General features: G+C 37.6%; 2 protein-coding genes and 2 long non-coding RNA genes across 15 annotated transcripts; 3 read left to right on the top strand and 1 right to left on the bottom strand.

Annotated features, from left to right (window-relative positions):
* Positions 1-1,055: 1,055 nt before the first annotated feature.
* On the top strand, positions 1,056-6,839 carry LOC6555548. 5 transcript variants are annotated; one of them, XM_026983101.1, is made up of 11 exons: positions 1,056-1,154; positions 1,888-3,260; positions 3,327-3,505; positions 3,572-3,780; positions 3,840-4,237; positions 4,314-4,393; positions 4,459-4,557; positions 4,617-4,873; positions 4,936-5,130; positions 5,188-5,357; positions 6,085-6,839. In XM_026983101.1, the coding sequence occupies exons 2-11, from the start codon at positions 2,363-2,365 to the stop codon at positions 6,567-6,569; spliced, it is 2,970 nt and encodes a 989-aa protein (XP_026838902.1). In that variant the 5' UTR covers positions 1,056-1,154; positions 1,888-2,362; the 3' UTR covers positions 6,570-6,839. The 5 variants fall into 5 exon arrangements, with proteins under 5 accessions (XP_026838902.1, XP_026838899.1, XP_026838900.1 ...); XM_026983098.1 differs by having other exon boundaries at positions 3,837-4,237; XM_026983099.1 differs by having other exon boundaries at positions 1,056-1,216; positions 3,837-4,237; positions 6,085-6,569.
* A 697-nt stretch (positions 6,840-7,536) lies between these two features.
* LOC113564645 lies at positions 7,537-8,783 on the top strand. Its single transcript, XR_003408179.1, has 2 exons — positions 7,537-7,674; positions 8,282-8,783. It is a non-coding gene; the product is annotated as an uncharacterized LOC113564645 (long non-coding RNA).
* Positions 8,784-9,246: 463 nt separating this feature from the next.
* Positions 9,247-20,453, bottom strand: LOC6555520 (active breakpoint cluster region-related protein). 6 transcript variants are annotated; one of them, XM_026983092.1, is made up of 14 exons: positions 20,285-20,453; positions 18,391-18,885; positions 15,508-16,088; positions 14,784-15,414; positions 14,313-14,611; positions 14,114-14,240; positions 13,526-13,546; positions 12,841-12,939; positions 11,169-12,173; positions 10,722-11,105; positions 10,497-10,657; positions 10,273-10,412; positions 9,954-10,203; positions 9,247-9,888 (listed from the first exon to the last, which is right to left on the bottom strand). In XM_026983092.1, exons 2-14 carry the CDS (start codon positions 18,721-18,723, stop codon positions 9,699-9,701), a joined length of 4,221 nt encoding a protein of 1,406 aa, XP_026838893.1. In that variant the 5' UTR covers positions 18,724-18,885; positions 20,285-20,453; the 3' UTR covers positions 9,247-9,698. The 6 variants fall into 6 exon arrangements, with proteins under 6 accessions (XP_026838893.1, XP_001982369.1, XP_026838894.1 ...); XM_001982333.3 differs by having other exon boundaries at positions 14,313-14,608; XM_026983093.1 differs by lacking the exon at positions 20,285-20,453 and adding an exon at positions 19,950-20,255.
* A 1,705-nt stretch (positions 20,454-22,158) lies between these two features.
* Positions 22,159-23,732, top strand: LOC113564644. Of its 3 annotated transcripts, none has more exons than XR_003408178.1 (5): positions 22,159-22,286; positions 22,729-22,868; positions 22,977-23,237; positions 23,295-23,402; positions 23,469-23,732. It is a non-coding gene; the product is annotated as an uncharacterized LOC113564644 (long non-coding RNA). The 3 variants fall into 3 exon arrangements; XR_003408176.1 differs by having other exon boundaries at positions 23,485-23,731; XR_003408177.1 differs by lacking the exon at positions 22,159-22,286 and adding an exon at positions 22,414-22,649 and having other exon boundaries at positions 23,485-23,731.
* The last annotated feature ends 3,386 nt before the right edge of the window (positions 23,733-27,118 follow it).

Here is a 27,118-nt window from a genome sequence, read left to right as displayed (position 1 = left end):
CACAAAGATAAAAAAAACAAGAATAGTATGACTGCCTAGGTTTTGATTATTTAAAACTTTAATTAACCATATATTTAAGAGATCAAATTTATTGAGATCAAACTGTATAATCATTATAATACGATGTTGCAAATACTAATCTCTAACGGAAAGCAGTGTCAAACAAATCATAAATAATTAAAAACAGGGATTTCATTTATTTTAATTTTACAAGGAAAGGTATCCGTATAGTTTTGGTTTCATTTTTGGCTTTCTATTATAACTACTCATTTCGCAAAACGATGCCAAAAACCTTTTCCGTAAGCCAACAAAGCATGTTTTGATGTATTGAAGTCCTTTTTAATTCAAATATTTCATATTTAAGTCGCGTTTCGGGCTTAAAGGCCGAAGTACCCAGTCCAATAACGCACATGAAATAGTTTTTCAACAAGTTTAAAGTCTTAAAATGTATTTTCATGCAACATTGAGTATCCCATTTTCAGGCCAACAGAATGTGTTTCAAGACGCGTGCATCCCAGTTTATCCAATGGATATAGATTTAAATCCGAATAAATGGAGTTTTGATTATTACGACAGTTTTATACCAGGTGCTTGCTGTCGTGCAGCCACTATTATATTAGTAATTATTTATGCCTTGCATATAAAAGCGAGTTCTGCCAGTTATCCGATCCGGTTACCCCACTCTTGATCAGGCGTTACTGCAGTCCAATCCAACATCCAAGCCCAGATAACCTCTCTTTTGCGGCACTGACACAAACTTTCAGCTTTGCTATTTAATATTGATCATCAAAAGCATTCGTTTGGTTTCATTTAGACAGTTGCTTTTGTAGTTGGCCGTTTGCAATTGCAGTTGTTAGGTTTTTGCGAGTGCATATAGTATGACTATTTTTTTTTTTTTGCTGCATGCCGCTATTTCACACACTTCGGCTGTACGATTTAGATACTGTGGAAGTCTCTACCTCAATGGTTTAAACATTATGTAGCCACGAATCCGACTCGGAATCCAAGACCGAGCTACCAGAGTTCCCACTCATGGAAGCCAACGTTGGCGGCGCTTGATCAGTTGCGGTTTTTACTTTCATCGGTTCGGTTGTCGTCGTAGTCTAGCCCAACAAATCAGAAAAGACCTGCCTTCTAAGAAAACACACATTTAGGTTTGCTTTTTCTTTGCATAGGCTTGGTTTTGCTTGAATTGCCTGTCTGACCTGACACAAATGTTTGTCCATCCAATTGCCACATTGATTGTGTTTTTTTTTTGTTCGGTTGGTGCTCGTTTATTTGGAAACATGGAATTGCAACGGCACGCACTGAAGATAAAAGTGTGTTGATATGTATAAATATAGAGGGGCTGACCTATCTTCTAATGGAAAGGTTACCGCCCCAAACGATATTTTAGGTTTATATCGTTTTAATAAATAAAAACTGTGTTTATACTCCGTATGATCGAGATTTATCCAAAATTGCAAAGATATATGATTTATGTGGAACTATAAAAGTTCAGATTCACGCAGATTATAGAGACGCCTATGATGTGCAATATTGTTTCAGAATGCCCACAAACTGTCCAAACTAGTCACGTCCCCACTGTTGAAAAATTAAAAAAAAAATTTTTATATTATTATTTGATTTCCAATTTTTTGCCAAAAACATTTTGGGCACGCTTTAGATTCGCTTTGTTGAGTCAAATCCGAATTGCATAATATGATGGAAAGTAAGCAGGCACTGGCTGTGATCACTGTCACACCATCTTTGCGAATTGATACGCGGAAGTTATATAAACAATGGTACCAATAACCTCCCGCTGCATCTACGCTTTTCCAGTTGGCCACAACAACGACTGGTTGTGGGCACAACACGTTTAACAAGTTTTTCTCTTTTGGTTTTCAGGAAGTTTTGCAGATTTCCTTTAGCCGGTTAGCTGGTCTGCATAAAACAAATTTCAACGAAAACCGAGTCATAAATAAGTGAAAACTACGACAACAAAACTTTAAAGTTATCCAAGTCCACAGCCGAGCCCAAAGAGTCTTTTCGCGGTCACTGAAGTCCTTGGAGACCTTAGCACTAATAAGCTATCGCTACAGTCGAAAACCACAGTCATGCCAATGAACGAACTGATCACAATATAATATTGCGACAATGTCGGCGGAGGAACACGAGGCAGTAGTCAACAGCGCGCACAACTGCGTTCCACGGAAAACCAGCAAAATACCTAAAACAATGAAGGGTAGAGACTAGTCAACTAAAGCTAGATAGATTCAACAGCGACCGGCAGTTTACCACCAGCGTTTTGAAAATAAGTTTAAAGTGGCAAAGTGGAGAGTAGTGGTGAAAGCAAAACAGTACCCCTTACCTATTGGCAAATATGTCAAACCTAAGCAAAGCCTTATTGGCTGTTCTACTGCTCAACTTCAATTGTATCAGCAAGTGCTCAAATGAGACTGAAAAACTAGAAGCAGCGCCCTTGACGGGAGATCGGTTTGTAAGCAGGGATGGCAACATCACCGTTTTGCATGAAGTGCACAAAACGGAAACCGAGTTACCATTATTATTAAACACACACGAGATCCTGCCGCTCAAGCCGCAGAAGAAGAAGCCTTACTTGCCCCTGGAGAAGATCATACCGACCATTGAGTATGTAAAGCCACCGCAACCACTCAAGGAGTTCGAACTGCATCCGGTTACCTTTGACTTTAATTTGGGTGATTTAGAGGATCTGGAACACGAGGTTATTAAGAAAGGTGATCTAAACAATCAGGAGCAGCATGTCCTGGCTTTGGACACTAGCTACAATCCGTCCAATCCTTATGGGAGTGATACTGTGGATGTAGACATCGCCGAGTTATCTACAGAGCCCACCACAGCGACTTTGCCAGGAACGACGACGACTCTTTTGTCGATGATCAGCAGCACTTCCAATACTCACATTCTAAAGATCCTGGGTAGTAAGCCGCCAATGGCACCAAAACTCAGTCGCGATCTGCTTAAGCAAAGTGGAGACGATGATATGCAACTAAAAACCTTGGGCAGTACCATTAATAGCATCCATCGTTATCTAGGGACGAACGCGAATGGGACAGGAAACGGCAGCGCAGTTGAGAGTTTTTATGACCAGGCCAACTATTTCCAACTGGTGGCAAATCTCTATGACCACTTTTACTGGCAGATTTCTGAGATTCGAACAAATGTTCGCACAGTCTGCGGGATCGAGATGCAAGCCTATTTGACGGCACTTCATTCTAGCTATGAGTGGGCCCAAAAGGGTAAGTCACTACAAGAGAGGATCCATTGCTTAATTTCTAATCTTATTCCGATCTTAACCCTTCTAGCTTATGATTCATCTGGGCGCTATCGTGGCCAGCTGCTCTTTGGAAACGATAAGTGGCTAGGTCAGCTTTCATTTTGCTATGAGCTCAATCGCCAAAGTTTAACTGAAGAACGACAGCACTTTGATCTGGAGTTCTATGTGGCGGATGTTGCACTTCATTTGCCCAGGCTGAATCGATCGGTTTGTTCTTGATTTAAATTTCAGATTTCCAACATTTACAAACCCCAAATCATGTTCTTTCTTCAGATGCTTTTGAGTCTTGGAGAGTGTTTGCCCAAGTCCTGTTCTGACATTGATGTCAAATCTATCTTGTCCCTTGATCCACATGCTCGAATGCTCACTGTTCTGGGCGCACACAATACATCGATACAACAACTTCCGCTTCAGATCTTGCATGTTCGCACTGTGCCCGGACTCTATACGCACTGGCGACAGTTAAAGTTTCAGGTGTTCATGTAGGTTATCATCTCAGAAAAAAATGCAACTTATTAAGTTTGTTATCCCACTGTAGCAGCTTTATGCTCACTCTTTTTCTGGTGATTTTGGTTGCTTCATATTACCAGCTCAAAATCGACGAACGCCTTTTAGTGGTGGCTCCTATTACAGCCATTAGTGGCAAATGCGATAGAACCTCTGCCAAAAACGATGTATTTTATGGCAAGTCCTTCGAGCTATTTCAAATGCGGCCCTTGGGCAGTACAAGTGCTTCAACGGATATCCCCGAAGTAGATGTCAATGGAAACAGACAAAGATGTGGGGACTCATCTGACATGGAAAATGGTGTTCAACGGGATTTCAGTGACCCCAACACTTCCACGCCAGTTGGGGGGCAGTTAGAAATGTCCGATTATCAAGTAGAAACTGAGAGCTGTGCTGGAGGAGCTGGAACATATGAGGCGAAGCGATCTCTTGGTGAGCATTAAACCATATCATTGCCCATGTACCTAATGGCATTCATCCTACTCCTAATCCTCATCACTCTTCGCAGCTTTGCACCAACAAATACTATTGTGCTTCGCCTTGCAAACCAATGCCAAGGCAATTCTAAACATCAACAAGACCAAGGAGGTAAGTTACGATGTAAAGTATCTACAAATTTCAATTCATCTGCTACTGATTGCTTCCCTAAGCAGACCCACACTGCATGCCTGCATGGATTAAGAGTATTCTCTGTTCTTTGGACCATGATGGTGCACACTTATCTTCAGATGTTTGCCATTGGTGAAAATAAAGTAAGTGCAATACTATACAATAAAAAAAAACTAACCGCATTAACCAATCAAAACACCAGTTTGAAAGGATCATCACAGAGCGCTCTTTTTGGTATCAGATGATTGGCAATGCCACCTTCTCGGTAGACTCATTCTTCTTTATCAGCGGTCTGCTGGTCACTTTGCTCTACCTCAAGCAGGATCGTAAACATCCGACGGAAAAATGCCTTTTTATTAAAAGCTGCTTTTCAGAAACGCTTATGATGCTGCTCTATCGCTACCTACGACTAACACCAGTTTATCTCTTTGTAGTCATCTTCAATGACTTTGCCGTAAGGTGAGCTATATTTATTGTGGTTCCTTATAATACTTTTCCGTAACATGGATTTATTATGACAGACAAGGGCTAGACACTTCGGTATTTCAACCTGCCAAAATCGAACACAACACTTGCCGCATGTATTGGTGGCGCAATATTTTGTATATAAACAACTATTTTCCGCAAACCGAAATGTGCATGATGTGGAGCTGGTATATGGCCAACGAAATGCAGTTTTATGTAATGGCTGCTCTGCTTTTGGCTTTGGCCAGAAAGTGAGTAAAAGCTTCTCTCCTTTACTTGCCTTTGAATTTAAAACTTGGTGTTTTCAGGTACTTCAAAGCCGTGGCTATTACGCTATTCGTTTTTCTACTCAGCTCGTGGAGCATTTCTGGTATTATATCCTTGACACATCAGTACACCCATAAAGTTTCCCTGCCCTTCGAGTCTTTTGACTTCCTGTATGACAAACCATGGCAACGAGTGGGCTCTTACATAGTGGGTGAGTAAACACTTAACTGAGTAAGAGAATTGTTAATCCAAATTACATGGAAATAAACCATTTTTTAGTAACACTTAAAATAAATCTACAATGAGGGTACGAACCCTCAAAGATCATTACGCTTTTGAAATACATAAAAACATGATAAGAAGCTTTGGCAAAGGAATGTAGTATTTAAATATATATAAAACAAAATAAAATGCTATAGTCGAGTTCCTATCAGATACCCGTTACTCAGCTGGTGGAAGTGCAAACAAGAAATTTTAACATTTTCTGGAATATCGGTATAAATTGGGGAAAAATGATCAATGAAATGACGTTTCCTTCTGCCTATTACATAGTTAAGATGACATACGAAATATGACGCTTCAGAACTTTTTTCGAAGATCGTTTTATAACTGAGAGGGAAACGGACGGACGGACATGGCTATACCGATACTGATCATTATACTCTATATTGTTGCAGATTTTTCATCTAATGCGTTGCAAACTTCTGACTGTAATCAATAAACTTTTTACAAGGATATAAAAACAGTCAAAAAATATACATTATATGTTTAAAATTCGTATACCACCGATTGATTCTCAAAGACAAAATACTACTTTTTATGCACACATTTAGAAATAATACTTGAACAACACATTGCAATTATATGGGAACTTAGTTCAAAATGTGAATTTAATTCTTGACTTACCCTAATCATTCACTTTTTCATTTCTTTTACAGGAATGTGCGCCGGATACGTTTTGTACAAGGTGAAGACTCCGCCACTAATTTCCAGGCGTTTAAACCTATGCCTTTGGGGAGGCAGCCTGTTTGTGCTTCTGATCGTGGTCTTTGGGGTTTGGGAAGGACATTTAGGCACCGCCAGCAGCGCGTTTTACGTAGGCGTGGCCCATACAGCCTTTGGATGCGGGCTAGTGTGGATCGTCTTATCCTGCTGTTGGGGGCTAGCGCCGACCGTAAATGCAATCCTGTCGTATCGCGTTATGTGGCCACTTTCACGACTCACATACTGTGCCTATTTAATCCATCCTATCATAATGTTCATCTGCTCTTCGCACATGAGTGGCACTGTCCACCTAAGTAATCCTCTCATACTGACCTTGTTTTTAGGCAACGCCGTCGTGTCCTTCGGCTCTGCCTTTGTCATATCCGCATTTTTTGAAGCACCCATCATCCGGATACTTAAAATCTGTTTTAAAAAGTGATCGAGTCTGAATACGTCCTATAATGCGTATTACAACTTCAATTGGCTTTGAAACCATTTGGCAGCCAATTTGTTTAATTGTTGGTTAAGCTCCCACATATGTATCATTGAAGTGTAGTTGGTTCTTCTTCCTTTCTTTTTCATGTCTGCAACGAATGCACAAGCAGATATCAGCTGATTCTTATAAATATATGTTATATATTCTTATAAATGAAGCGGGCTTTCTCAGTGGGAGTGAAGAGTTCTTTAATAAAATATATGTACCTTAAACTATAGATAATCAGCATTTAATTTGTACTCAAGTGTTAAACATAAAATCCAAGGGGTTCCGTTTTAAATTAGCTTGGAGTTTTTTGTTAAATAAACTTGACTTAGTTCATGACAATATATAGTCTGTGCCTCAACGTCAGCACTGTTCAAACGGTAACATAAAAATATATAAAGTATACATAGAAAATGTTCGATGAGTTGATATTCACAACAGTTTCGATGTGTGCCATGGTACTCATTGTACATACTTGCAAGAGACAATGGGCCGTATCGAAACGCCGATGCTATATCAATAAGTTAAAGGAAATGCAGTTCGAAGTACAAATGGTTCTGCACGAGGAACAAAAAGCTATTGACTCAGTAACCTGGATGATGCGATCAGACTTGACCAGGATTGATTACGGTACTGATGAGTTAAATGCAGAACTCGATAACTTACATAGGATTTTCTGGAACGCAAAATATGAATTGGAAAGGTTGGAGACAAAGCTGCTTGAATGCAACGATTCAATGTATTCAAATGAAAATAAGTCAAACTTGTAAGGCGCATTTAAAAATGTTTGTAAATTTTTAACTATTTAAAATTTTTTTAATTAATCCACTTTAATTAAACTTGTAAATAGATTTACTTTTTTTTCGTTAAAATATAAAAAAGCGTTTGGTATTGAATCCCAGGCATAAAACGCAAAATTCATTTGACTATGGCGATTATCTAAGACATATCGATGTTGTTGACCGGGGTACTATCGATAATACTATCGTATTTTTGCAGTTGTATTGCACGGTTGTAACATTTTTCTTTGTTAATGTTTTAAAATATATTTATTCAGTGGAAGGTACCTACATAAAATGTGTCGAATTTTTGTAAAACAGCTCCATAGCTAAATTCCCGGCTAATAAAGTTGGAGGATGGTATACTATCAAAAATCTGCCGGCAGACAGTCTTCGGATCTTGCCCTCATCGTTAGTCGATTTGTGCGGGATTGACAGGATTGTTACCATATAGCGGTAGTGTGACGGCACATATCGAGTACCGTGTTTCTTTGGAGAAAAACTTCCATGAAGTTGACATACAGAAAAATCAAAAATAATCCACTTTAGTTGGATTGGAGAGCCAGTGGTTTCGAAATCAGAATGTTTGAGGAGAAGCAAAAGGAAAGACTAAAAGATAATGAAGAACCACATTTAACATTTGGTTACTGTTTAAATTGCCAAGATTTCTCTTGGATTACTTCCAATCCTAAAAATCGCAGGAATCTAAACTTCCTATCGAACTGCTCTATTTAGTAAGAGATTTTCTTAGTGGCATAGCGCGCTCATAAGATCTTGCAGCACACCTACTTTGATAGCAATTCAGTGGACTCAAGCGCAGCAATCGGATGCTGAGTGAACCATGTGGCCCAAAAATATTTTTTACTTGGTTAACGTTCAGATCGTTTTCAGAGCCCAAGGTAAAGCAGCGCTCGACTCTCAAAAGAAACAAACGGGCAGAAAAAGTCGAGACATTTAAGACATATTCAAGTACGTATTGGTCATACCTGTTCAGAAATTTTAAATACTATTTCTGCATTCCTTACGTATTCCCTCGTATTCGCATTGTGACTTCTGCTTTGTTGACTACATCTCCACGGCGTAATCCAAACGCGCCTTCAACGCTTTAAGAGCCTGTGCGCATTTCTACGGTCGTCAATTGGTACACTTGGCAACCACGATGTGGAGAAGCTTTGCAAGCAGACGGCGATCGATTACGGTGCCACTTGGGCACTTTGCGCTTCACCCAAACGTAGAAAAAAATCCATCATCGATGTAGAGAGAAGTCCGCAGCCAAATCAAGATGTTGAGAAAAAGCTAAAATCTCCATGCCCCTAGCTTGAAAATGTATAAAGTACACGATATAATTTTTAAATTACTGATATATAAAATAAAAAAGTTCCCTGAATTACAATTACATTGTCTGAATAATAATCTCGTAGTTCTATAGCAATATCTAAATAGATTATATTTTATTTTACGTTCATTTTTATGTAAAACCTAAATAATTAAAAAAAAATAAATTTTAAGGGCAGACATATTTTATATCAATCAGCCGGGAAAGCTAACTATAAATACTTCTGTAAATTAAAGTATTAATAAGTGGGAATATATATATAAGTAAATATATTTATATATATATATATATATATATATATATATATATATATATATATATATTTATAATATATAACATATATATGTATATATATAAGTAACAATATATAAAAATGTAGCGATATATATATATATATATATACCTATGCTTGTATATATATACGTTAATTATTGAAAATAATTCCACTTTTCAGTTTTTTTTTTTTTTGCAATTGTTGCAGTAAGCAGAAGTTGCAGTCCTAAAGGAGACAGCCTACAGATCTAGTGAAGTACGTTTAATGCATGGGAGTAATTTTCAGTAAACGAAGAAGCAGCGGTGTACAAATGTTAAACACTTGTGCAATGTGCGTGGGTGACCCAAGATTGAGCTGATATGTTGTCATCCCTGGGTCCTTACATTGATCTCGCTGTTTTCCTTTTTCTCGTCATATTATATTCGGTTTGGAATTGCAGTTTCGGATTCTGGTATATACAATAGGCAGCACCAGTGTTTTTGGGTGTTTTAAGAATTTAAGGACCTTTTCCGTAGCTCAAGGTATTTGGGCGGTTTCTTGTATAATATAGGGGATGCTAGAACGATCGGAGCGTGGTGTATGCGTATGCTATCCATCAACTTCGCTCTTATTACTGCTATTTTTTGTAAACAAAATATCTATAATTTTGGTACATATATATATTTCCATATGTAACTGTGCAAACGGCTCACGAAGTCCTAATCCTTCTTGATGCGTGCCTGAAGAAAGCAGTATAGGATTCCTGCCTGAGCCATAACGTCGACAGTGCTGGCTGCCAGTGGATCCTTCTGCTTCACCTGCGTTTGGCCAGGCCTCAGCAAGGTTGGTCCAAAGACCATGGCCAGATTGTGCAACGACATCTTGTTATCTGTCTCCTTTTCGTGGACTCTAAAATTAGTCGTGACAAAAATAAGTATAAGTATATTTTTGACATGCAGCTAAACGAAGCAAACCTTATTAAATGATCTAATATCGAAGTGATGGAGGCTTTGTTGGCCTGCGGCAACTCCTCAAAAACTTTAAGAAGCTCGTTGATTCGTGTGGATTCGTTGTTGTTGCTAAAGGCGCTGAATGTGTCGAAAAATCGTGGATAAAGCTGATCCGTGAATAGGGCTTCGGGGAGCTCCCTTAGAAAAGTCTTCAAAATGCCCGTAACCGAATGGATGTCAACCTCGCGTAGCAACTGCTCCGCCTCATAGGCATCTGAAGAAAATAAAATAAAAGGGCAAATTAGTAATAAGACTTGGTTACCCATCAAAGCCGTATATTCACCAGACTCAAAGGCCTTCTTAAGCTTTGCCAAATCAGAAGCGGACCCGCTGACGCGGTAGCAGCCAACCTCCAGCATCCCACGCCGCTCTACCTCCCGAATACAGGCGCCTATGATGAACGGAATGTCGCGTTTTTCACGTCTAAATTAACCAAAATATACAAATATAAATTTATAATTAAAATTTCATACATAGTTTATTGAATTTATTAGAACTATTATTTACTTTAATACTTGACTCATTTTGGCACCGAAAAGGGCTCCTGGCTTAGTGTTGCCACGGCATAGCTCGCCTGGAATAAAACGGAAGCTGCAGCCGAGCTCTAAGGTCTCACTAAGTTTAATAGACTTCGGCTGCGTAGTTTCTGTCAGCCAACTTAGGCTTAACTATGAAATCAAACGGAATTATTGATGTAAAATAGAATAACAAAGTTAAACTATAAGCTGCCACCTTTAGTATGTGCTTGGCTCTAAGAAGCGGCCGCTCCTTGTCCTCATAGAGAAGGATGCGCACATTCTGGCTGCCCTCCAGTTCTAGCATAAAGCTCTCGTTCCATAGCGGCGTTGGACTGCGACATATTATCTTTGTTGTGGCCTTGCGAAAATAGTGGCCATAAGAATCCACCTCGACACATATGTACAGGTCGCCTGCCTGCTCCAGTCCTTCCAATCCCTGGACACCCATGTACAGGTCTCCAACCAGCAGGCTCTCGTCGTTGGTGTTACGCATAAGATATGAACCCATTTCAGTTTTCATGCCCTTCTGCATGGCCACAATGAAGGCGGTAACCTCCAATGAATTAATAGTATTTGCTCCAGGCAGGTTGCACTTTTGCTAAATAAACATGTATGTATATTTTATCGCCTTATTTAGTTGAAGTAGGTCGAAAAAACTAACCTTAAGGGATGAGATTGAGTCGATCCACTGCATCCTCTCAAAATCCGAGCTAAGAAAAAAGGTTATGGTTTTATTATTTGCCTTGTTTCCCAGGCGCAACACCAAATTGGGTGTTGCCAGCACCAGCTGCGATTCCAGATCCGCCAGCTTACGGCGATACTTTTCCCCGGAACGGAAGCCTCCATTTCCACTGTTAGCCACCTCCATGGCCAATTGATCTCGAACGGAACGCAAATTGCGTTTTACTTGCGAAATGTTCGCTGGACTAGATTCCTTAAGCTCAACCGCCGGATCTGCTTCCTCGTAAATGGATACGTCCTTTAGCGGAATGAACCACTTAAGCTCATAGTCGATGCGATCGCGGCCTAATGCCTTATACTTGGCACATGCAATGACATCATTAAAAAGAAAGAGATGCCGCAGCTTGCGATGCCCATCGACAAGTTCCACAATAAACGAGTTCCGCACCATGCGTCTCAAATTCCGATTCGATTCAATGGGCAGCCGCTGATTGACCACATTAAATTGATTCAGGAACATCTGAATAATTTTTTGAGCCTGTCTTAATGGCTGGTGATCTGGATGCGCATTTGGGGTTTCGCGCAGCAAATCGTTGAAGACCAATGCGTTTATTTGCACCCTCGCAACTGGTTTGTGCAATAGATCCTCGAGAGTTAGTGATTGCTCCGTTTGTAGATTTAGCACAATGGTAGAGACGATTTTTTTGAACTGGGGATTATTTGCACTGCACTTCTTCACCGTTTCAATAGCATTTTTGTAGTTGTGCAAAAAGGCACTGTATAAGTCAAACATATCCGCCAGTCGACGAAACGGCTCACCGATCAGCACATCACCGCCCTCATGAGACACAATGGTCTTTAAATCAGATAAGAAGGCGGTATGCAGATCGTAGAGCTCATCGATTTTAAAGAAAATTGTGTTTTCCTCCTCCTCCCTGATCACAGGTTGCGAAGTAGTTAGGGTTGCGTGGATAGCCTTCTTGTACTGCATTTGGTAGAAATAGGAATTAGCCATATTAGCAAATTTACCACCTTATATAAATTACGTTGTAACTCCGTCAGTCACTTTTTATGCCCTCGCAGAGGATATATTAATTTCAGTCAGAAGCTTGCTACGTAGTAAGGGGGAATTTGAGACCATATGAAGTATATATAATCTTGATCAGGAAGCATATAAGTCGGAACGGGCCGAATCGGACTCATATATGATCTAGCTGCCATAGGATTAATCGAAAACTTATTTTTTGGACTTTCGTTGTGGGTGGGTGTTCATAAAGTGTTCTGGTTTGGTTCTTTGATAATACATAATTGGGTTTTAAATTGATACGAATGGAACGACTATATCATTGAACTGTTATATGAACAGTCGGAAAATTAATTAATAATATTATAAAAGAAATCAAAGTTTCGTTGTTTTTTATTTATAATTGTTCATATTCGGTATAGACTGCTTTTTTTAATATATAATTATTGCATGGGTATATGTTTCACCTTGTCAAAGTTTTACATCGATCCTGTTTTTTTTTTGTTTAAGACCTTTCCAATTTGAATAGCAAATAATTTCTCGTGATTTTTATATTAAACTTTGAATATCTTGAGAAAACCTAATTTTATACCTTCCCACAAAAAGAAAATTTTTATTAATTACTCACCTGCATCATTTTGTTAAGACATTCCACGTAGATCGTCTCACTCTGAATAATTGAGCTGAGTATGGATCGTATTTTAGCACCGCGCGCATTTCCACAAACCTAGGAAAAAACGAATCACTTGGATGAGATAAGTAGTTGCAAGGGGTATAAGTACACATTAAACGTGGTAGATGAGGTCATCATGTTCCTAAATCCATTTCAAAAGCGTTTCCACAATATATACAAACTATGTTATGTAACTTTATATGTGATGTCGCCGATACAGTTACATAAAATGTAGTATAATTTACAACATTGTATTTTTGCAAGACTACGTACACACCAGAAACAAGCCTAAGCTGGCATGAATGAGACAGAGAAAGGAATACAGTGGGAGAATGAGACAATACGTGGGAGCAACCAGGAAGAAATAATATACGTAAATCGATCATAAGAGTGTGCGCAAAAAATGTTCGGTTTAATTGTGGACGTAATCTGAAGCACAACCGAAGGCAGAACTTAAATGGGAAACATGCACACTATATAAATTAAAAACAAGCAAAAACAATGTACAGATATATCCAAATGTATGGAAAGATTAATAGGCCCAATACCACATTATAAAGCACCTACTGTTGGTAAATAACATGCTACAATGTCGATGTAAGAACCTTTGACTGTTATATTATCCGTATCCGGTACTTACAAGTATCGCCGAAACTAAGTTCTGTTGGGAAAAGAAAACAGAAACGAATAATCTTCGTTAGTTCGGTGTTAGTATAAAAAGGTAACTCTTAGGGTGTTGATGGTTATCAATTTCGTTAAGGTAGAGTTTATGCTAACAACAAATGTTTGTGGACTTTTATTAAAGTCTTACCCTTTTTTTGATTTCGGTCTTTAGCATACTTTAAAGTCTTGGATAATGAAATACATAATTCATGAATTTGTTCAACGTTTTGTTTTAAATGGAAATGAAATCAAAAAAGCGGTCAAATTATAAAAAAAAATATGCGTTTTTTGGTTCTAAAGTACTCAATTTTAAAGCACTGTAAAGTTTAGTGCTTTAAATAGCACATGCATTTTTAAACCGAAGTCTTTAGGTCATTGGGGCTTGGAATACCTAAGTCTACTGCTTAGCTCTTAGACGCCTTGCAGGTAGATGTTGACCATGATTGGGAGGTGGTTAAGTACAACGACAAAATTACAGAAATAAATAAGTTAGCTTGGGCACTAAGTAGGATAATGACCACAGAGGACTGGAGCAGGTGCGGTCTTCAGTGAACTAACAACCAACCTTGCGAATTGCTCCCGGGGTAGTTTGTGATGTGGTTTGATCGTCGTGCGAAATGGTGCGCAATATGGGCGGACCCTCGTACTCCCCGTCACTGTCTAGCGAACTGGAGCGGGTCTCATTGCTTTGCCTTTAAAATAAGTAAACAAAATATAAAGATCAATAATTTGAATGCTAAAATTTATCGGAAAATTAAGCTTACTGTAGAAAGTAGTCGATGTTGACGTAGTTAGATGTCCTGCCTGGAGATTCGGGATCTGCTACATTAGCCAAAGGTAAAATGCTGCTGCCAGGCGTTGACAAATCATCGCGACTGGATGAGGATCCGGTGCGTCCAGGCTTGATAAACACGTATTCTCCGTCGCCGTTGTCTAGAGGTACACTATCATAATACGGCTCACTGTCTGCTGAGGCTGCGCCGACTGCCGCCGACGGCTGGGATGCCACCGCCTTTGCACTTTCCGAACTTAGCGAAGATACGCTTTCGTAGCTCTTGATCTGCTTGGAAATAAAACTGGCTATTATTAGATTACTTATAAAAAGAGAAGTCAATTCTGTAGCGTCCCACAAAGTGTACATTTCTGGGTGAGTGACCAAAATGAGATAGCTTTGGAAACAATAATTCTTAAAGCCTACTTAAAGTATTAAGAACTACTAAAAAATCTTAACTTACCACCTCCGATATGCCTTGTGATGTCAGCGACTCCTTGGACCCTAAAATACGCTGGTTTGTACCCGATTCTCGCGATTCCGTTCCGTTGTCCGCATCGCTAGCCTGCAGGCAGGTGCGCGATCTCCTTTCTAAACTGCTAGTAGAACTGCTGTCCGCCATTGCCAGTTTCCCGGTTTTACTTAGACTACCAGTTGGCGAGGCACCAACTCCAGTTCGTCCAGGAGTCAATGATCGCCCGGGCGTGGAGGCAGTGCGTCCTAGGCTACCACCGCCAGAAGGCGAAGAGTCGTTCCTCCTCGTTTGTTCCAGGCTATCTGTCTTGATTACCATTTTGCGACCGAGCTCCTCCATCAATTCCGGATTGTTTATGTTCACATATTTACTAAGCTCCGGTGTGGTTTTCCGATTTGACGAGTACTTGGAATCCAAATTATCAGATGACTTCTGACGCAGTATATCAGACGGCTTAATGTTCCGCTCCAGCGAATTGCCCACACTGTCGAAGGAGAGATTACCGCTTGAACTGCTCGGCATCGTGTTGATTAGATATGTTTCCCTTTTGGGTGAAGACGACAGCTGCTGGCTGGGAATGGTAGGGGGCTCAACTCGCCGAATGTTCTTTGGCGGAGGTCTGGGAAAAGAAGAAAAAGGGGCATTAGTAGGGAAACTTATAAGTTAACTTTTCTTTGCAGGATAAGATGCTTATTTGACTAAATTTTCTCACCTGGGCGGCATTTTCTTCTTGGCCTCTACGTGGGCAGCGTACGAAGTGAGCGATGGCGAAAGCGGTGGAGCGGTGGCTTCCGAATAGCGAGAAAATGTAGATGGTGGCGTGGGTAGTTGCTGCGGTTCACTGATCCCCGATGACGAGGTAGTTCCATCATCGCCTTCCTTGTCTTTGGCCTCTTTGACCTGAATGACGGTAACGTATTGGGAGGTCGACTTGCGCAACGACTTGTCGGTATCGGCATCGTTTCCTAAATGGCCTCCTGCCACGTTATCCGGCTGGGCTTTAATAGACGCCGCCAATTCCGTGATGCACTGCTGCAGGGCTCCATTGGTGTCATCACTATTACTATCCTTGTCTCTATCTTCCCGCTTTAAATTCAGCTCCCCTGTTCCTTTGCCCTCCGCCGTGTTCGTGGTAGAGTGCAGAGGACCGCTCACCATTTCCGACCCGCAACAATTCGCACCTATAACGGCATTTGGGTGGGTTGTGTATTTGTTGTCTGGCTTGAGCGAGAGGCGATCCTTGTCCTTGGCGCCAGTTGAAGGAGAAGACTCGCGCAGATTTAAACTAGATTTCTGTGAATAAATAAAAGAGAAAGTGACCAAGTCAGTGAATAAGTAACCCTCATAACAATCATAACCGATATTATTTAACTCAAATATGATGATTAGGATCAATAGCCAAGTCGATCGGTCCGTCCGTATGAACTTCGTGATCTCACGAATTATAAAAGATAGTTGAGATTAAATATTAAATAAATATTATATATAATATATAATATATTATATATTATATATTATATATTATATATTATATATTATATATTATATATTATATATTATATATTATATATTATATATTATATATTATATATTATATATTATATATTATATATTATATATTATATATTATATATTATATATTATATATTATATATTATATATTATATATTATATTATATATTAAGTGACCAAGAAGTGACCAAAAAACCAAGTGGGGTTGTGTCTTACATGAGAGTGGAAAAAAAGTGCCCAAGTGCAAATTAAAGACCAAAAGGTCGAGAGCTAGAGCTGCATAGAAAAGTGGAAACTCCCTTTTTTCCTGGTATTGCTTAATTTTTTGGTTACAAGATTGTATATACACTTATAGATAAATGAAACCTAAAGATATAGTCACGGATTCTACGTGTATGCGCGTTGTTATATAGAATTTTGCGATAGGTATTTTATTGATTTCGACTTATCAGAATACAGCGAAAATTGTTGTAGCTTATGGATCTTAGTAGATTTTTTTCATTTTCATTATGTTGAATATATGTTATTGGCAGTAGAGATCTCGTTCTCAGCCAATTACTCTTACGCACCCCTCTGGACCATAATTTAAACTTCTCTTTAAAAGAAGCCATTCTTAAGAATCAGCGCCACTTTGTTGAGCTATTTTTCCTTTGATGTGGTTTAGAAATTGATTATACAGATTTAGTGAAATCTACGGGGTGAAAGGAAAAATAGGGGTAAACAATGACGTAGTGACTATGACTGGGAGGATTTAAATCAACCGAAAACACGTTAAAAAAACACACACTTGCGCGAAAATTAATAACGTACAAAAACTATTAATAGTTTACGTAATTGGTTATTGTTTGCCCTTGTTTTTTATTTTGGCTATTCAACAGGCGGTTCTTCGTAACACATATATAAACGGAACTTTTTCTTTAACTATATTTACAGATATTTATATATTTTATGTATATCATGAATGACGCGTATCCGTATACGTCCGTTTGTTCCGTCACTGTTATTCACCGAAAACTATACTGACGACAATATATGCAGCGACGCCAGAACCAACGCTAAAAACCTAAAAAAAAAAATAAAACGCACACACACCCGACAATCCCGCGTTCTGTATGAAAAAAACATTGGTGTTGGTAGATAAGGGGCCACCATTTGAGATATCGAAACGAATGCTATAAGGGGTAGAGCCCATGGACAACGCACACGTAACCGCAACTTTTCTAACTAAACAGATTAAATACTGTACCTTAATGTTTAAACGTGTTCTAACTTATACTAAAAAAGGTTGGAGTCTTTTTTAAACTAGTAAAATGAAACATTGACTAATAGTCACGTTAAGCCAAAATCTATATTTGACCAAATATTTTCTTATGATAGTTCGTGTTATCATAGTTCTATCGTACCTACAAAGGTTGCAGAAAAGGAAATAGATCTCAGCTTTGATTTAATTATTCAACTATCTTAAGTTCCCGAGGTTGTAGAACTCAACGTAAAAACAAGAGAGCATTCTATAGTCGAGTTCCCCGACTAGTAGATACCTCAGTATTACTGTGTAAGTGGAAGTGCGAAAGAGAAATTTAAACATTATCTAGAATATTGGTAGATATTGGGGTAAAAAAGAATAAAATAAAAAAAATAAAAACAAGAGAGAATGCTATAGCCGAGTTCCCCGACTATCAGATACCCGTTACTCAGTTAGTGGAAGTGCGAACGAGAAATTTCAAAATTTTCTGGAAAATCGGTAGAAATTGCGAATTTGCATGCCTAGTCTCAACTTACTAGCTTTTATAGTTCATGAGATCTCGACGTTCATACGAAAGGACAGACAGACGGACATGACCAGATCGACTCAGCTAGGTCGGATCATATACTTTATAGGGTCGGAAAAGGTTACTTCTACCTGTTACATACTTTTCAACTCTTTTACTCTATGAGTAGTGGGTATAAAAATAATAATCTGTTATGATTGTCTGATAATAATGAGTAATATACCAATCAAAAGTTGCTGCACCTGAAGCTAGAGACGTGTATATGTCGCTGACGCTACATTTTGTACGTTTTACGTTTAGTTATATATACTCACAAATTCCTTGTCTACGTTGGTGTTGCTTTCTTCTGGTGGAGGAGCTCCATTGGTGGTGCTGCTGCTGTTAGTACTGCTGGCACAACTACCGCTGGCAGTCTCAAAGAGTGCCTTTGGGTCACCGCCAGAAGCGCGATACCGTTCCACGTCGGACAGCAGGCGTTCTAGATACTCCACATAGAGTGTCTCCTGCTCAAGCTCCTTGCTTAGCTCAATGATGCGCACCTTGTGTCGCTCGAGACTAGCCCGAACATCCTGTTCCCAGGCATCGGAAAGAGAGCTTTGCGGAAATCGCTGCATCCACAGACGTTGAAAGTCATCGAAAACGCTCATGGTGGCCCAAGCTCCTTTTTCGGGTGCTTGCTTTTGTCTTAACCGTTTTCTTTAATAATTCTAAAGATGCTGATGATGATTATTCAGGATGATGACGCGGAGAGGGCGGGTTTGCCTTTTATGTTACAACAAGCACCAGTTGTGCGTTGTCGCCTTTATCCCCTGGAAGAAATTGTTTGAGTTTCGTAAATGTGTCTGTATTTGATTTTTCACGGTTAAAATCTCAAATATCCTCTCATATAAGCAGGCACATACACCACATGAGGCATTTGTGGAAAACTTAGGACTGCTGCTTCCTTGTATGAAGCAACGCATTTTGATTTAAGTATTAAACGAGTATCGACAGTCCGTTAAAATAAGTTAATTTCTCGGACTTTCTTAAAAATATTTAAAGTATTTTATGAACCTCAAATTATTTATTGTACCCTCTTAAAGAGGAAAAGATAGCTAGAGTGCGTATCGCATAAAATATTGGTCGGACCCTACCCTAAACTGCGTTTATTTGTACCCGTTACTCGTAAAGCAAAAAGGGTATACTAGATTCATTGAGCTACCCATATCCCTCGTACTATCTGAAACAGTCGAAGAACTCTAATATACCGTTCTCTCTTGTTTTGGTATAGAAATGTTGGATGTTTTAAATATCCGAAGCATAAACCTTTCGGAGGTTTATTTTAAGAGCATTACAATCCCAATGCATATTTGGTAAATTTTTAGTTCATCAATCCCAATACGTATGTTTTTCAAATGAAAGGACAGCTGAATATTATCTTAGCGGTTTTTAAAAATATTTATAAAAAATATGTTTAAGCAGAAAAAATTTATAGGTTGGAAAATTAAAAATGTAAGATTTAAATTATGAACAGGTTGAAAAGTAGTTAACGCTTCCTAGTTTGGGTTATAATTAAAGCAAAGCTGTTTTAAATTTATAACAATTTGTTGCACTTGCACTTGCTTCATTATTTTATTATTTTGTTTTTTTCTGCTCCCTTGCGTTTTAATATTTTCATGCCTAAATGCCAAAATTTCTGTCTCTTGGATATTTACATATATGTAGTATTGTTTGCAAGCACTGTCACAATGAGTTTAGGAGAATTTCTTAGCTTTTGTTTTTTAGCAAAACTACAACAAAAGCGGAACACACACAAAGTGCACACATCCACAGAAACAGAGAGGGATTCCTTTGATAATTGTTGTATTTGTTTTATGTTTAATTTTTAACCTACTCATTACACTTTTTTCTTCTTTTGTCTTTTCTCTTTCTGGCAACAAAATCAGTGGGCGTAGCAGCCACAAAATTCAATTAACACATGTTTCACTTCAAAAAAAATTGTGCTTCAACACACTCAAAGTTGTCCTTTTGTTTTCTATCTCGTTTTATATAAAATTAAATTCCGCTCAGAACAAATTTGGATACACATAACTATATTTAATTTGCTTTACAGCGAACACACAAATACATTTGCAAATGTGCATCGTAAGCGCGTTTTTGCATTGGTGTGCGCAAAAACTCGGCTTTGCTTTTCATTAAGAATTTCTTGTTTTCTTAGTCGCCACTTACGTTTCATTTTCGACGGTTTTTATTCACCATTCTTACGATCTACTTTCACATTGATTGGACTTTAATAAGTAGACAATACAGAAATATATTCCCAAATTTCCAGCCGAGCCGATTTTACAACGAAATATCGCTTATCGATTGCATGTGGATATTCAAGGTGGACTAGCCACTATCGCTAGTATCGATATGTGCTATGAAAAATACTAAAACACCAGAACATTCATAATTTTAATGGAAAAAACTATTGTTAAATAAACATTATTTTTTTAAGGTTTTCTATCACTAATCCTGAAAGGTTTTGCTTGTATAAATACCAATTTAAGATAAACTCATTGTGATATTAAATACTGATTGACGTTTCCAGATTACATTTAAGCTGATTTTTAAATACCAATTTAAGGGAGCACTAATTTAATTACAATAGAACATTTGGAATACAGAGTAAAAGTTTGCAGAGATCTTTTCAGATTGTTATTGGTAATTTATAAAAATTAGTTTTTCCTTCACGATTTTCTTTTTTCTTTTTAGCCTTGAAAACGTTTCAGATTGACCTTAGGATAGGTTCTCCTGCCAGATGAAATTATACGTTATACAATTAAGTCGCTACTTCTAATTTTTTAGCTTTAATAAATACTTTAGTTTTGTCGGCCTCTTAGTCAGACAAAACTGTCTATTTCTAACGTTTCACAGTTTTTGATATGGATTCTAAACGGCTTACATTAAGCGATGGACTCTTGCCTTATCTTCAATTAAAAACCAGATAACGGGATGAATATATTAAAGCGCCCTATGCCGTGCAATATTCATTTAATTAATAAATTTTTCCCTTGGTATTCTTCTGACTTTTTTGAGCTTCTTCGTCGCTGGAGAAGAAACACTTGGACGAAGGTCCCCGAGCGTTTGAAGTTGTGAGAAACGCCGGTCGTAAGAGCCGATGCGCCAGGAGTCGGTCAATGTCGGCCAACAGGTATGGATTCGTCATCAAGGGTCGCCGCACCAAAAGGAGCTGGATGTGATCATAAGCTGTGGATCAGAATTTATTATTTGTATCTTTTTTGTTGTTTTGAAATGAGTTGGCTTTTTTATTTTTAGCTGGTTCGGCGAGGAAGCTCAATTAGGGATTGGTTTTTTAGGCCGCTGGTGACAGGGTGCCGCAATTGCGAGAATTGTCGTGCCCGGATTACGTCGTTTCCGGAAAAATTAAAGGAGTCGCCGTCCTTGCGCCTCGAAGCTGCGCGTCAAAATGTAAATTCGCGACTGACGAATTTTGGCTAGCAGTAGCAGTTCGCAAAAAGTCCACTTCATCGAGGGAAGACGGTAGCATGGAGACGGAATATTAATTATAGATTGTTAGTTAAGAAACGCGCTGTTGCGCGCCTTTTGGAAACGCAGGTTTGTCGGGATCGTTTACGTTGGTGTGTATAAGTTATTTTATTAAATTTATTTAATTTTAGCCAATTACTTATTTATTGTTTTTGTTTGTAAAAATTTGTCAGCATGCATCCGGGATTTCATTTTGTAAGGATTTTTGTTGTTGCCTGTTGACAATGAGGAGGCTGCCGCGGGCTAAACTTGCGAATTTAATTCAGTAAATTCACATGCGAATGCTGGAAAAATTCAGTTCGCAACTCGTTTATATTGACAAGTGAGGACCATAGCATGGAGACGTCCCTGGAAAATTCAATTATTTAGTGTAAAAAACATGCGCTTGCGCGACTTTAAGGATCCACAGGCTTGTCAGTTCTGTTTGCTTTGTCACATTTAAATTATTTATTTAATTATAAATAATGTAAATAGTGTATACGTAATATAAGCAATATATAAGGTAACACTGTAGCTATCGATAAGATCGGGCACTCGATATATTAATGCATTTCCTTGTTTTTCGATAATTTTGTAATTTTTGGTATTTTTGTGGCTGCGGAAAAAATGACGAATTCAAGAAATGTGAATCGACCATAAATGGGATCAGCAGCTCTGCGCCAAAGGTCCATATTATCGAGTGAGTATCAGAAGAAAGAGACGGCGTTAAAGGGTTTTTTTTTAAATAATTGTAAAAAGCGTTACCTTGTAGACTAACCACACTGTGGCGTTTTTTTTTTTTTTTTTTTTTGTCTTGACTGGTGGACAAACGGGGGCAGAACGTAGTCTGCCACACACCTCCACAATTTATTTTTCCTTTGATTACTTGAATATCAATATTTAGGTACAATTAATTACATTTTTAAGGTTTAACATGAATGGGGGTGAGTTTTAGACAGAGTTATGTTAAAAGTATTTCAACAGTATTGCTTTGATTTGTTTAGTATTTTAAGCGGTTTTGTAGTTATTTAAAACAGTGGCATAGACTGGTAACATTAACATTGTACGGATTGTTTACATTAACAAAATTAACAAAAAAAGACCATTAAATGGATCTCACATTGATTATGATTTTGTTTCAGTTACCTCCGCCAGAAGCAACAAGATGTTTGAGGCCTCAGAAGTCATTGCAGGTGGGTGTTTGGAGTTTTTTATGATCCCGATTTGTAGCCGCTGCAAGATGGATTCATTTGCAACAATTCATATCGGGCGAGCGTTGCAGGTAAGTATAATCGCAGTGGAAATCCCTCGAAGTCGTCAGACTGTGGTGGATTCTACCGCTTCAGCGGTATTTGTTCGTCGTTCATGTGCAATATATTTGAAATTGTAGGGATTTGCCGCCGGTCGTCAGTGAAAGGAATTTGGAGAGGAGTTCCGCGCAGCTGTCTTCTAAATAGATCTTGGAGCCTCTGGCATATTTGGCGGTGGACACTGCCTGCGTTGGGGCAGATGAGTCAACGCTTGAGATTGGAGCTCGGTCGAAGATCCCCGGGCATTGCCAAGAGCGACGCGTCTTGTGGTAGTTGCGCGAGGGGTTGTTGCTCAGGGCCGCAGCGTCGAGTTTGACCATGGAATTGGATACAATAAATAAGTAAGATAATTATTTTATTTGCATATTTTCGTTTATTTTGTTTGATTTGTTTTTTAGGTACAGATAATTTCGGTTTGCTTTGATGGATGCGCTGCTGAGTGAGATTTAATAATCCATTGGAGGATTAAATTAGCCATGCAAAGAGTGCCGGTTGGATTGTTTTAGGTAAGTTGTGCGTTCGTAGTTGTTTCCTGTTGCCCTCTGCGTGATTTTTGTGGTTGTGTTAATTAGTTTACTTCTTTTGCAGACCAGCCGAGAAAATGTGGAATTTGAGGACAAGTTTTTCACCGTTTTAATGGGTCGTCAGTTCAGCGCTAAGGGTCACTACTGGCTCAGGGGCATGTGCAGACGGAGACGGCATTAAAAAATTGTCAATTTTTTTTATTATAAATTGAAAATTTTGCGATTTTGTATTGCGGTTGAGGTGCTCGTCTACCACTCTGCGTTGGAAGTGAATACGGAATATAATTGAGATAAATATTTATGTATTTTATTTTGTTTTGTCTGATTTTGATTTGTATTTCTTTGTTTTTCACGTACTTGATTGCATTTGCTTTGCTATCGCGGATGCGCACTATAGGAGAATAAATATTCTTTTTCAGGGCTAAACTGGCATGGTTAATATCAGGCGAGACTTTTTCTAGGGATTTTCTTCGTTACATTTTTTCGTTTCAATCCTTTCTTCTTTAGCTATAATTTTCCTTGCTTCTTTTTCCTTGTTTTTAATCCGGAGTAGAGTGGGGAGAGTTAGTCTGTGCTCGGATTTCATTTTTGAGATTATTTCCTGTCTCTCTTTATCAGTGTAGTGGTAGAGTGACTTGTAGGTAGGTTCGTTAGGGGGTTTGGACAGGTTTCGTAGCAGGGGCTGCAGATATGTTGCATGTTGGTTGACGTAAATAGATCTGCTTGCTGCTAGCCTTGTGGGCTTGAAGGATCTAAGCAGCAGATCTTTTATAAGTGGGTTTTTATTGGCATAGCGCTGACCGGCTTCATGAAAGACTTCTTCAAAGGATTTGATATTATATTTTTCCCTAATTGTTGTTTGTTTGGTTTATCTGTTTGCATTGGGAATTCTTCTTAAATACTTGTTTTTTAGCGTTTGTACATTTTTTGTTTGGGTAGCAGAGACTAATGACTCCCATATTACTATGGCATAGTGCCAGATAGTGGAGATGACCTGTTTTGTTGGACCTGCGTTGTTTGGAGAGTTTAGCTGCTCTTTGTCCGTCGACAGATAGATGGGTGTATGGGGTTTCTAATTTCTCTTTAAGGGAAAATAATATATGTCTTGTGCCTTCTATTGCGGTGTACATTTTCTTTGCCCATCTGCAGAATATATTTAAGTAGTTTTGGTTGATGTTATCAGCGTTCTTAGTGGGGAGAGAGCGGCTTAAAATAATTGTGTCGTCAGCTTAGGTTGTGAGGATGATGTTCTTAGGGTAGTAGACGGGAATAGATATATTGCGCATGTATCCTTTAAGGATAGGATATGGCATATCCGATGTGTAGAAAGAGTAAAGAACAGGTCCCAGAATGCTGCCTTAGTGCAACCCCGCGCCAATGATCGCAATTCTGGAGAAAGTTTCCTGGTTAACTCTGACAGAGAAGGTTCTATCTAAGAACAAAATTTAATAATAAGAAATAAATTTTTAAATTTGAATGCAGATTTTTAAATAATTTCTCCAGAAACATTTAGAGGTATGCCACTTCAAAATCCGATTAGGATAAGTTGAGGTATGAACTTTAGAACTTCAGCCTTGGAACATTTTTTTTTACTTTTTTTTAATTTCTACAACAAAATACATCAGAAAAATTAAAAAAAAAATGTTGAAAAAATAAAATTCCAAATTTAAATGCAGATTTTTAGAAAATTGCTTCAGAAACATTTAGAGGTATGCCACTTCAAAATCCGATTAAGATAAGTTGAGTTATGTACTTTAGCACTTCAGTCTTGGGACATTTTTAAATTTCTACCTCAGAAAAATTTAAAAAAAAATATGTAAAAAAAATAAATTTTCAAATTTGAATGCAGATTTTTAGAGAATCGCGCCAGAAACATTTAGAGGTATGTCACATCAAAATCCGATTAAAATGGGTTGAGTTATGGACATTAGAACTTCAGTCTTGAGCCATTTTTGAATTTTTACATCATAGGATAAGAAAAATTACAAAAAAAATTTAGAAAAAATAAATTCTAAATTTAAATGCAGATTTTTAGAGAATCGCGCCAGAAACATTTAGAGGTATGTCATATCAAAATCCGATTAAAAAAGGTTGAGTTATGGACATTAGAACTTCAGCCTTGAACCATTTTTGAATTTCTACATCATAACATAAGAAAATTTACAAAAAAAATTTAGAAAAAATAAATTCTAAATTTGAATGCAGATTTTTAGAAAATTGCTACAGAAACATTTAGAGGTATTCCACTTCAAAATCCGATTAGGATAAGTTGAGGTATGAACTTTAGAACTTCAGTCTTGGGACATTTTTAAATTTCTACCTCAGAAAAATTTTAAAAAAAATATGTAAAAAAAATAAATTTTCAAATTTGAATGCAGATTTTTAGAGAATCGCGCCAGAAACATTTAGAGGTATGTCACATCAAAATCCGATTAAAATGGGTTGAGTTATGGACATTAGAACTTCAGCCTTGAGCCATTTTTGAATTTTTACATCATAGGATAAGAAAAATTACAAAAAAAATTTAGAAAAAATAAATTCTAAATTTAAATGCAGATTTTTAGAGAATCGCGCCAGAAACATTTAGAGGTATGTCATATCAAAATCCGATTAAAATAGGTTGAGTTATGGACATTAGAACTTCAGCCTTGAGCCATTTTTGAATTTCTACATCATAACATAAGAAAATTTACAAAAAAAATTTAGAAAAAATAAATTCTAAATTTGAATGCAGATTTTTAGAAAATTGCTACAGAAACATTTAGAGGTATTCCACTTCAAAATCCGATTAGGATAAGTTGAGGTATGAACTTTAGAACTTCAGCCTTGGAAAATTTTTTTTTTTACTTTTTTTAATTTCTACAATAAAATACATCAGAAAAATTACAAAAAAATTTTGAAAAAATAAAATTCCAAATTTAAATGCAGATTTTTAGAAAATTGCTCCAGAAACATTTAGAGGTATGCCACTTCAAAATCCGAGTAAGCTAAGTTGAGTTATTTACTTTAGAACTTCAGTCTTGGGACATTTTTAAATTTCTACCTCAGAAAAATTAAAAAAAAATTTAGAAAAAATAAATTTTCAAATTTGAATGCAGATTTTTAGAGAATCGCGCCAGAAACATTTAGAGGTATGTCACATCAAAATCCGATTAAAATAGGTTGAGTTACGGACATTAGAACTTCAGCCTTGAGCCATTTTTGAATTTTTACATCATAAGATAAGAACAATTACAAAAAAAATGTAGAAAAAATAAATTCTAAATTTAAATGCAGATTTTTAGAGAATCGCGCCAGAAACATTTAGAGGTATGTCACATCAAAATCCGATTAAAATGGGTTAAGTTATGGACATTAGAACTTCAGCCTTGAGCCATTTTTGAATTTTTACATCATAGGATAAGAAAAATTACAAAAAAAATTTAGAAAAAATAAATTCTAAATTTAAATGCAGATTTTTAGAGAATCGCGCCAGAAACATTTAGAGGTATGTCATATCAAAATCCGATTAAAATAGGTTGAGTTATGGACATTAGAACTTCAGCCTTGAGCCATTTTTGAATTTCTACATCATAACATAAGAAAATTTACAAAAAAAATTAAAAAAAAATAAATTCTAAATTTGAATGCAGATTTTTAGAAAATTGCTACAGAAACATTTAGAGGTATTCCACTTCAAAATCCGATTAGGATAAGTT

The sequence above is a fragment of the Drosophila erecta genome, unplaced genomic scaffold (assembly GCF_003286155.1).
Source record: "Drosophila erecta strain 14021-0224.00,06,07 unplaced genomic scaffold, DereRS2 tig00000283-arrow-arrow-pilon, whole genome shotgun sequence".
In the NCBI taxonomy this organism is placed as follows: Eukaryota; Metazoa; Arthropoda; class Insecta; order Diptera; family Drosophilidae; genus Drosophila; species Drosophila erecta.
The sequence above is the reverse complement of the archived record's forward strand: the minus strand, read 5'-3'. Positions and strand labels throughout refer to the sequence as shown.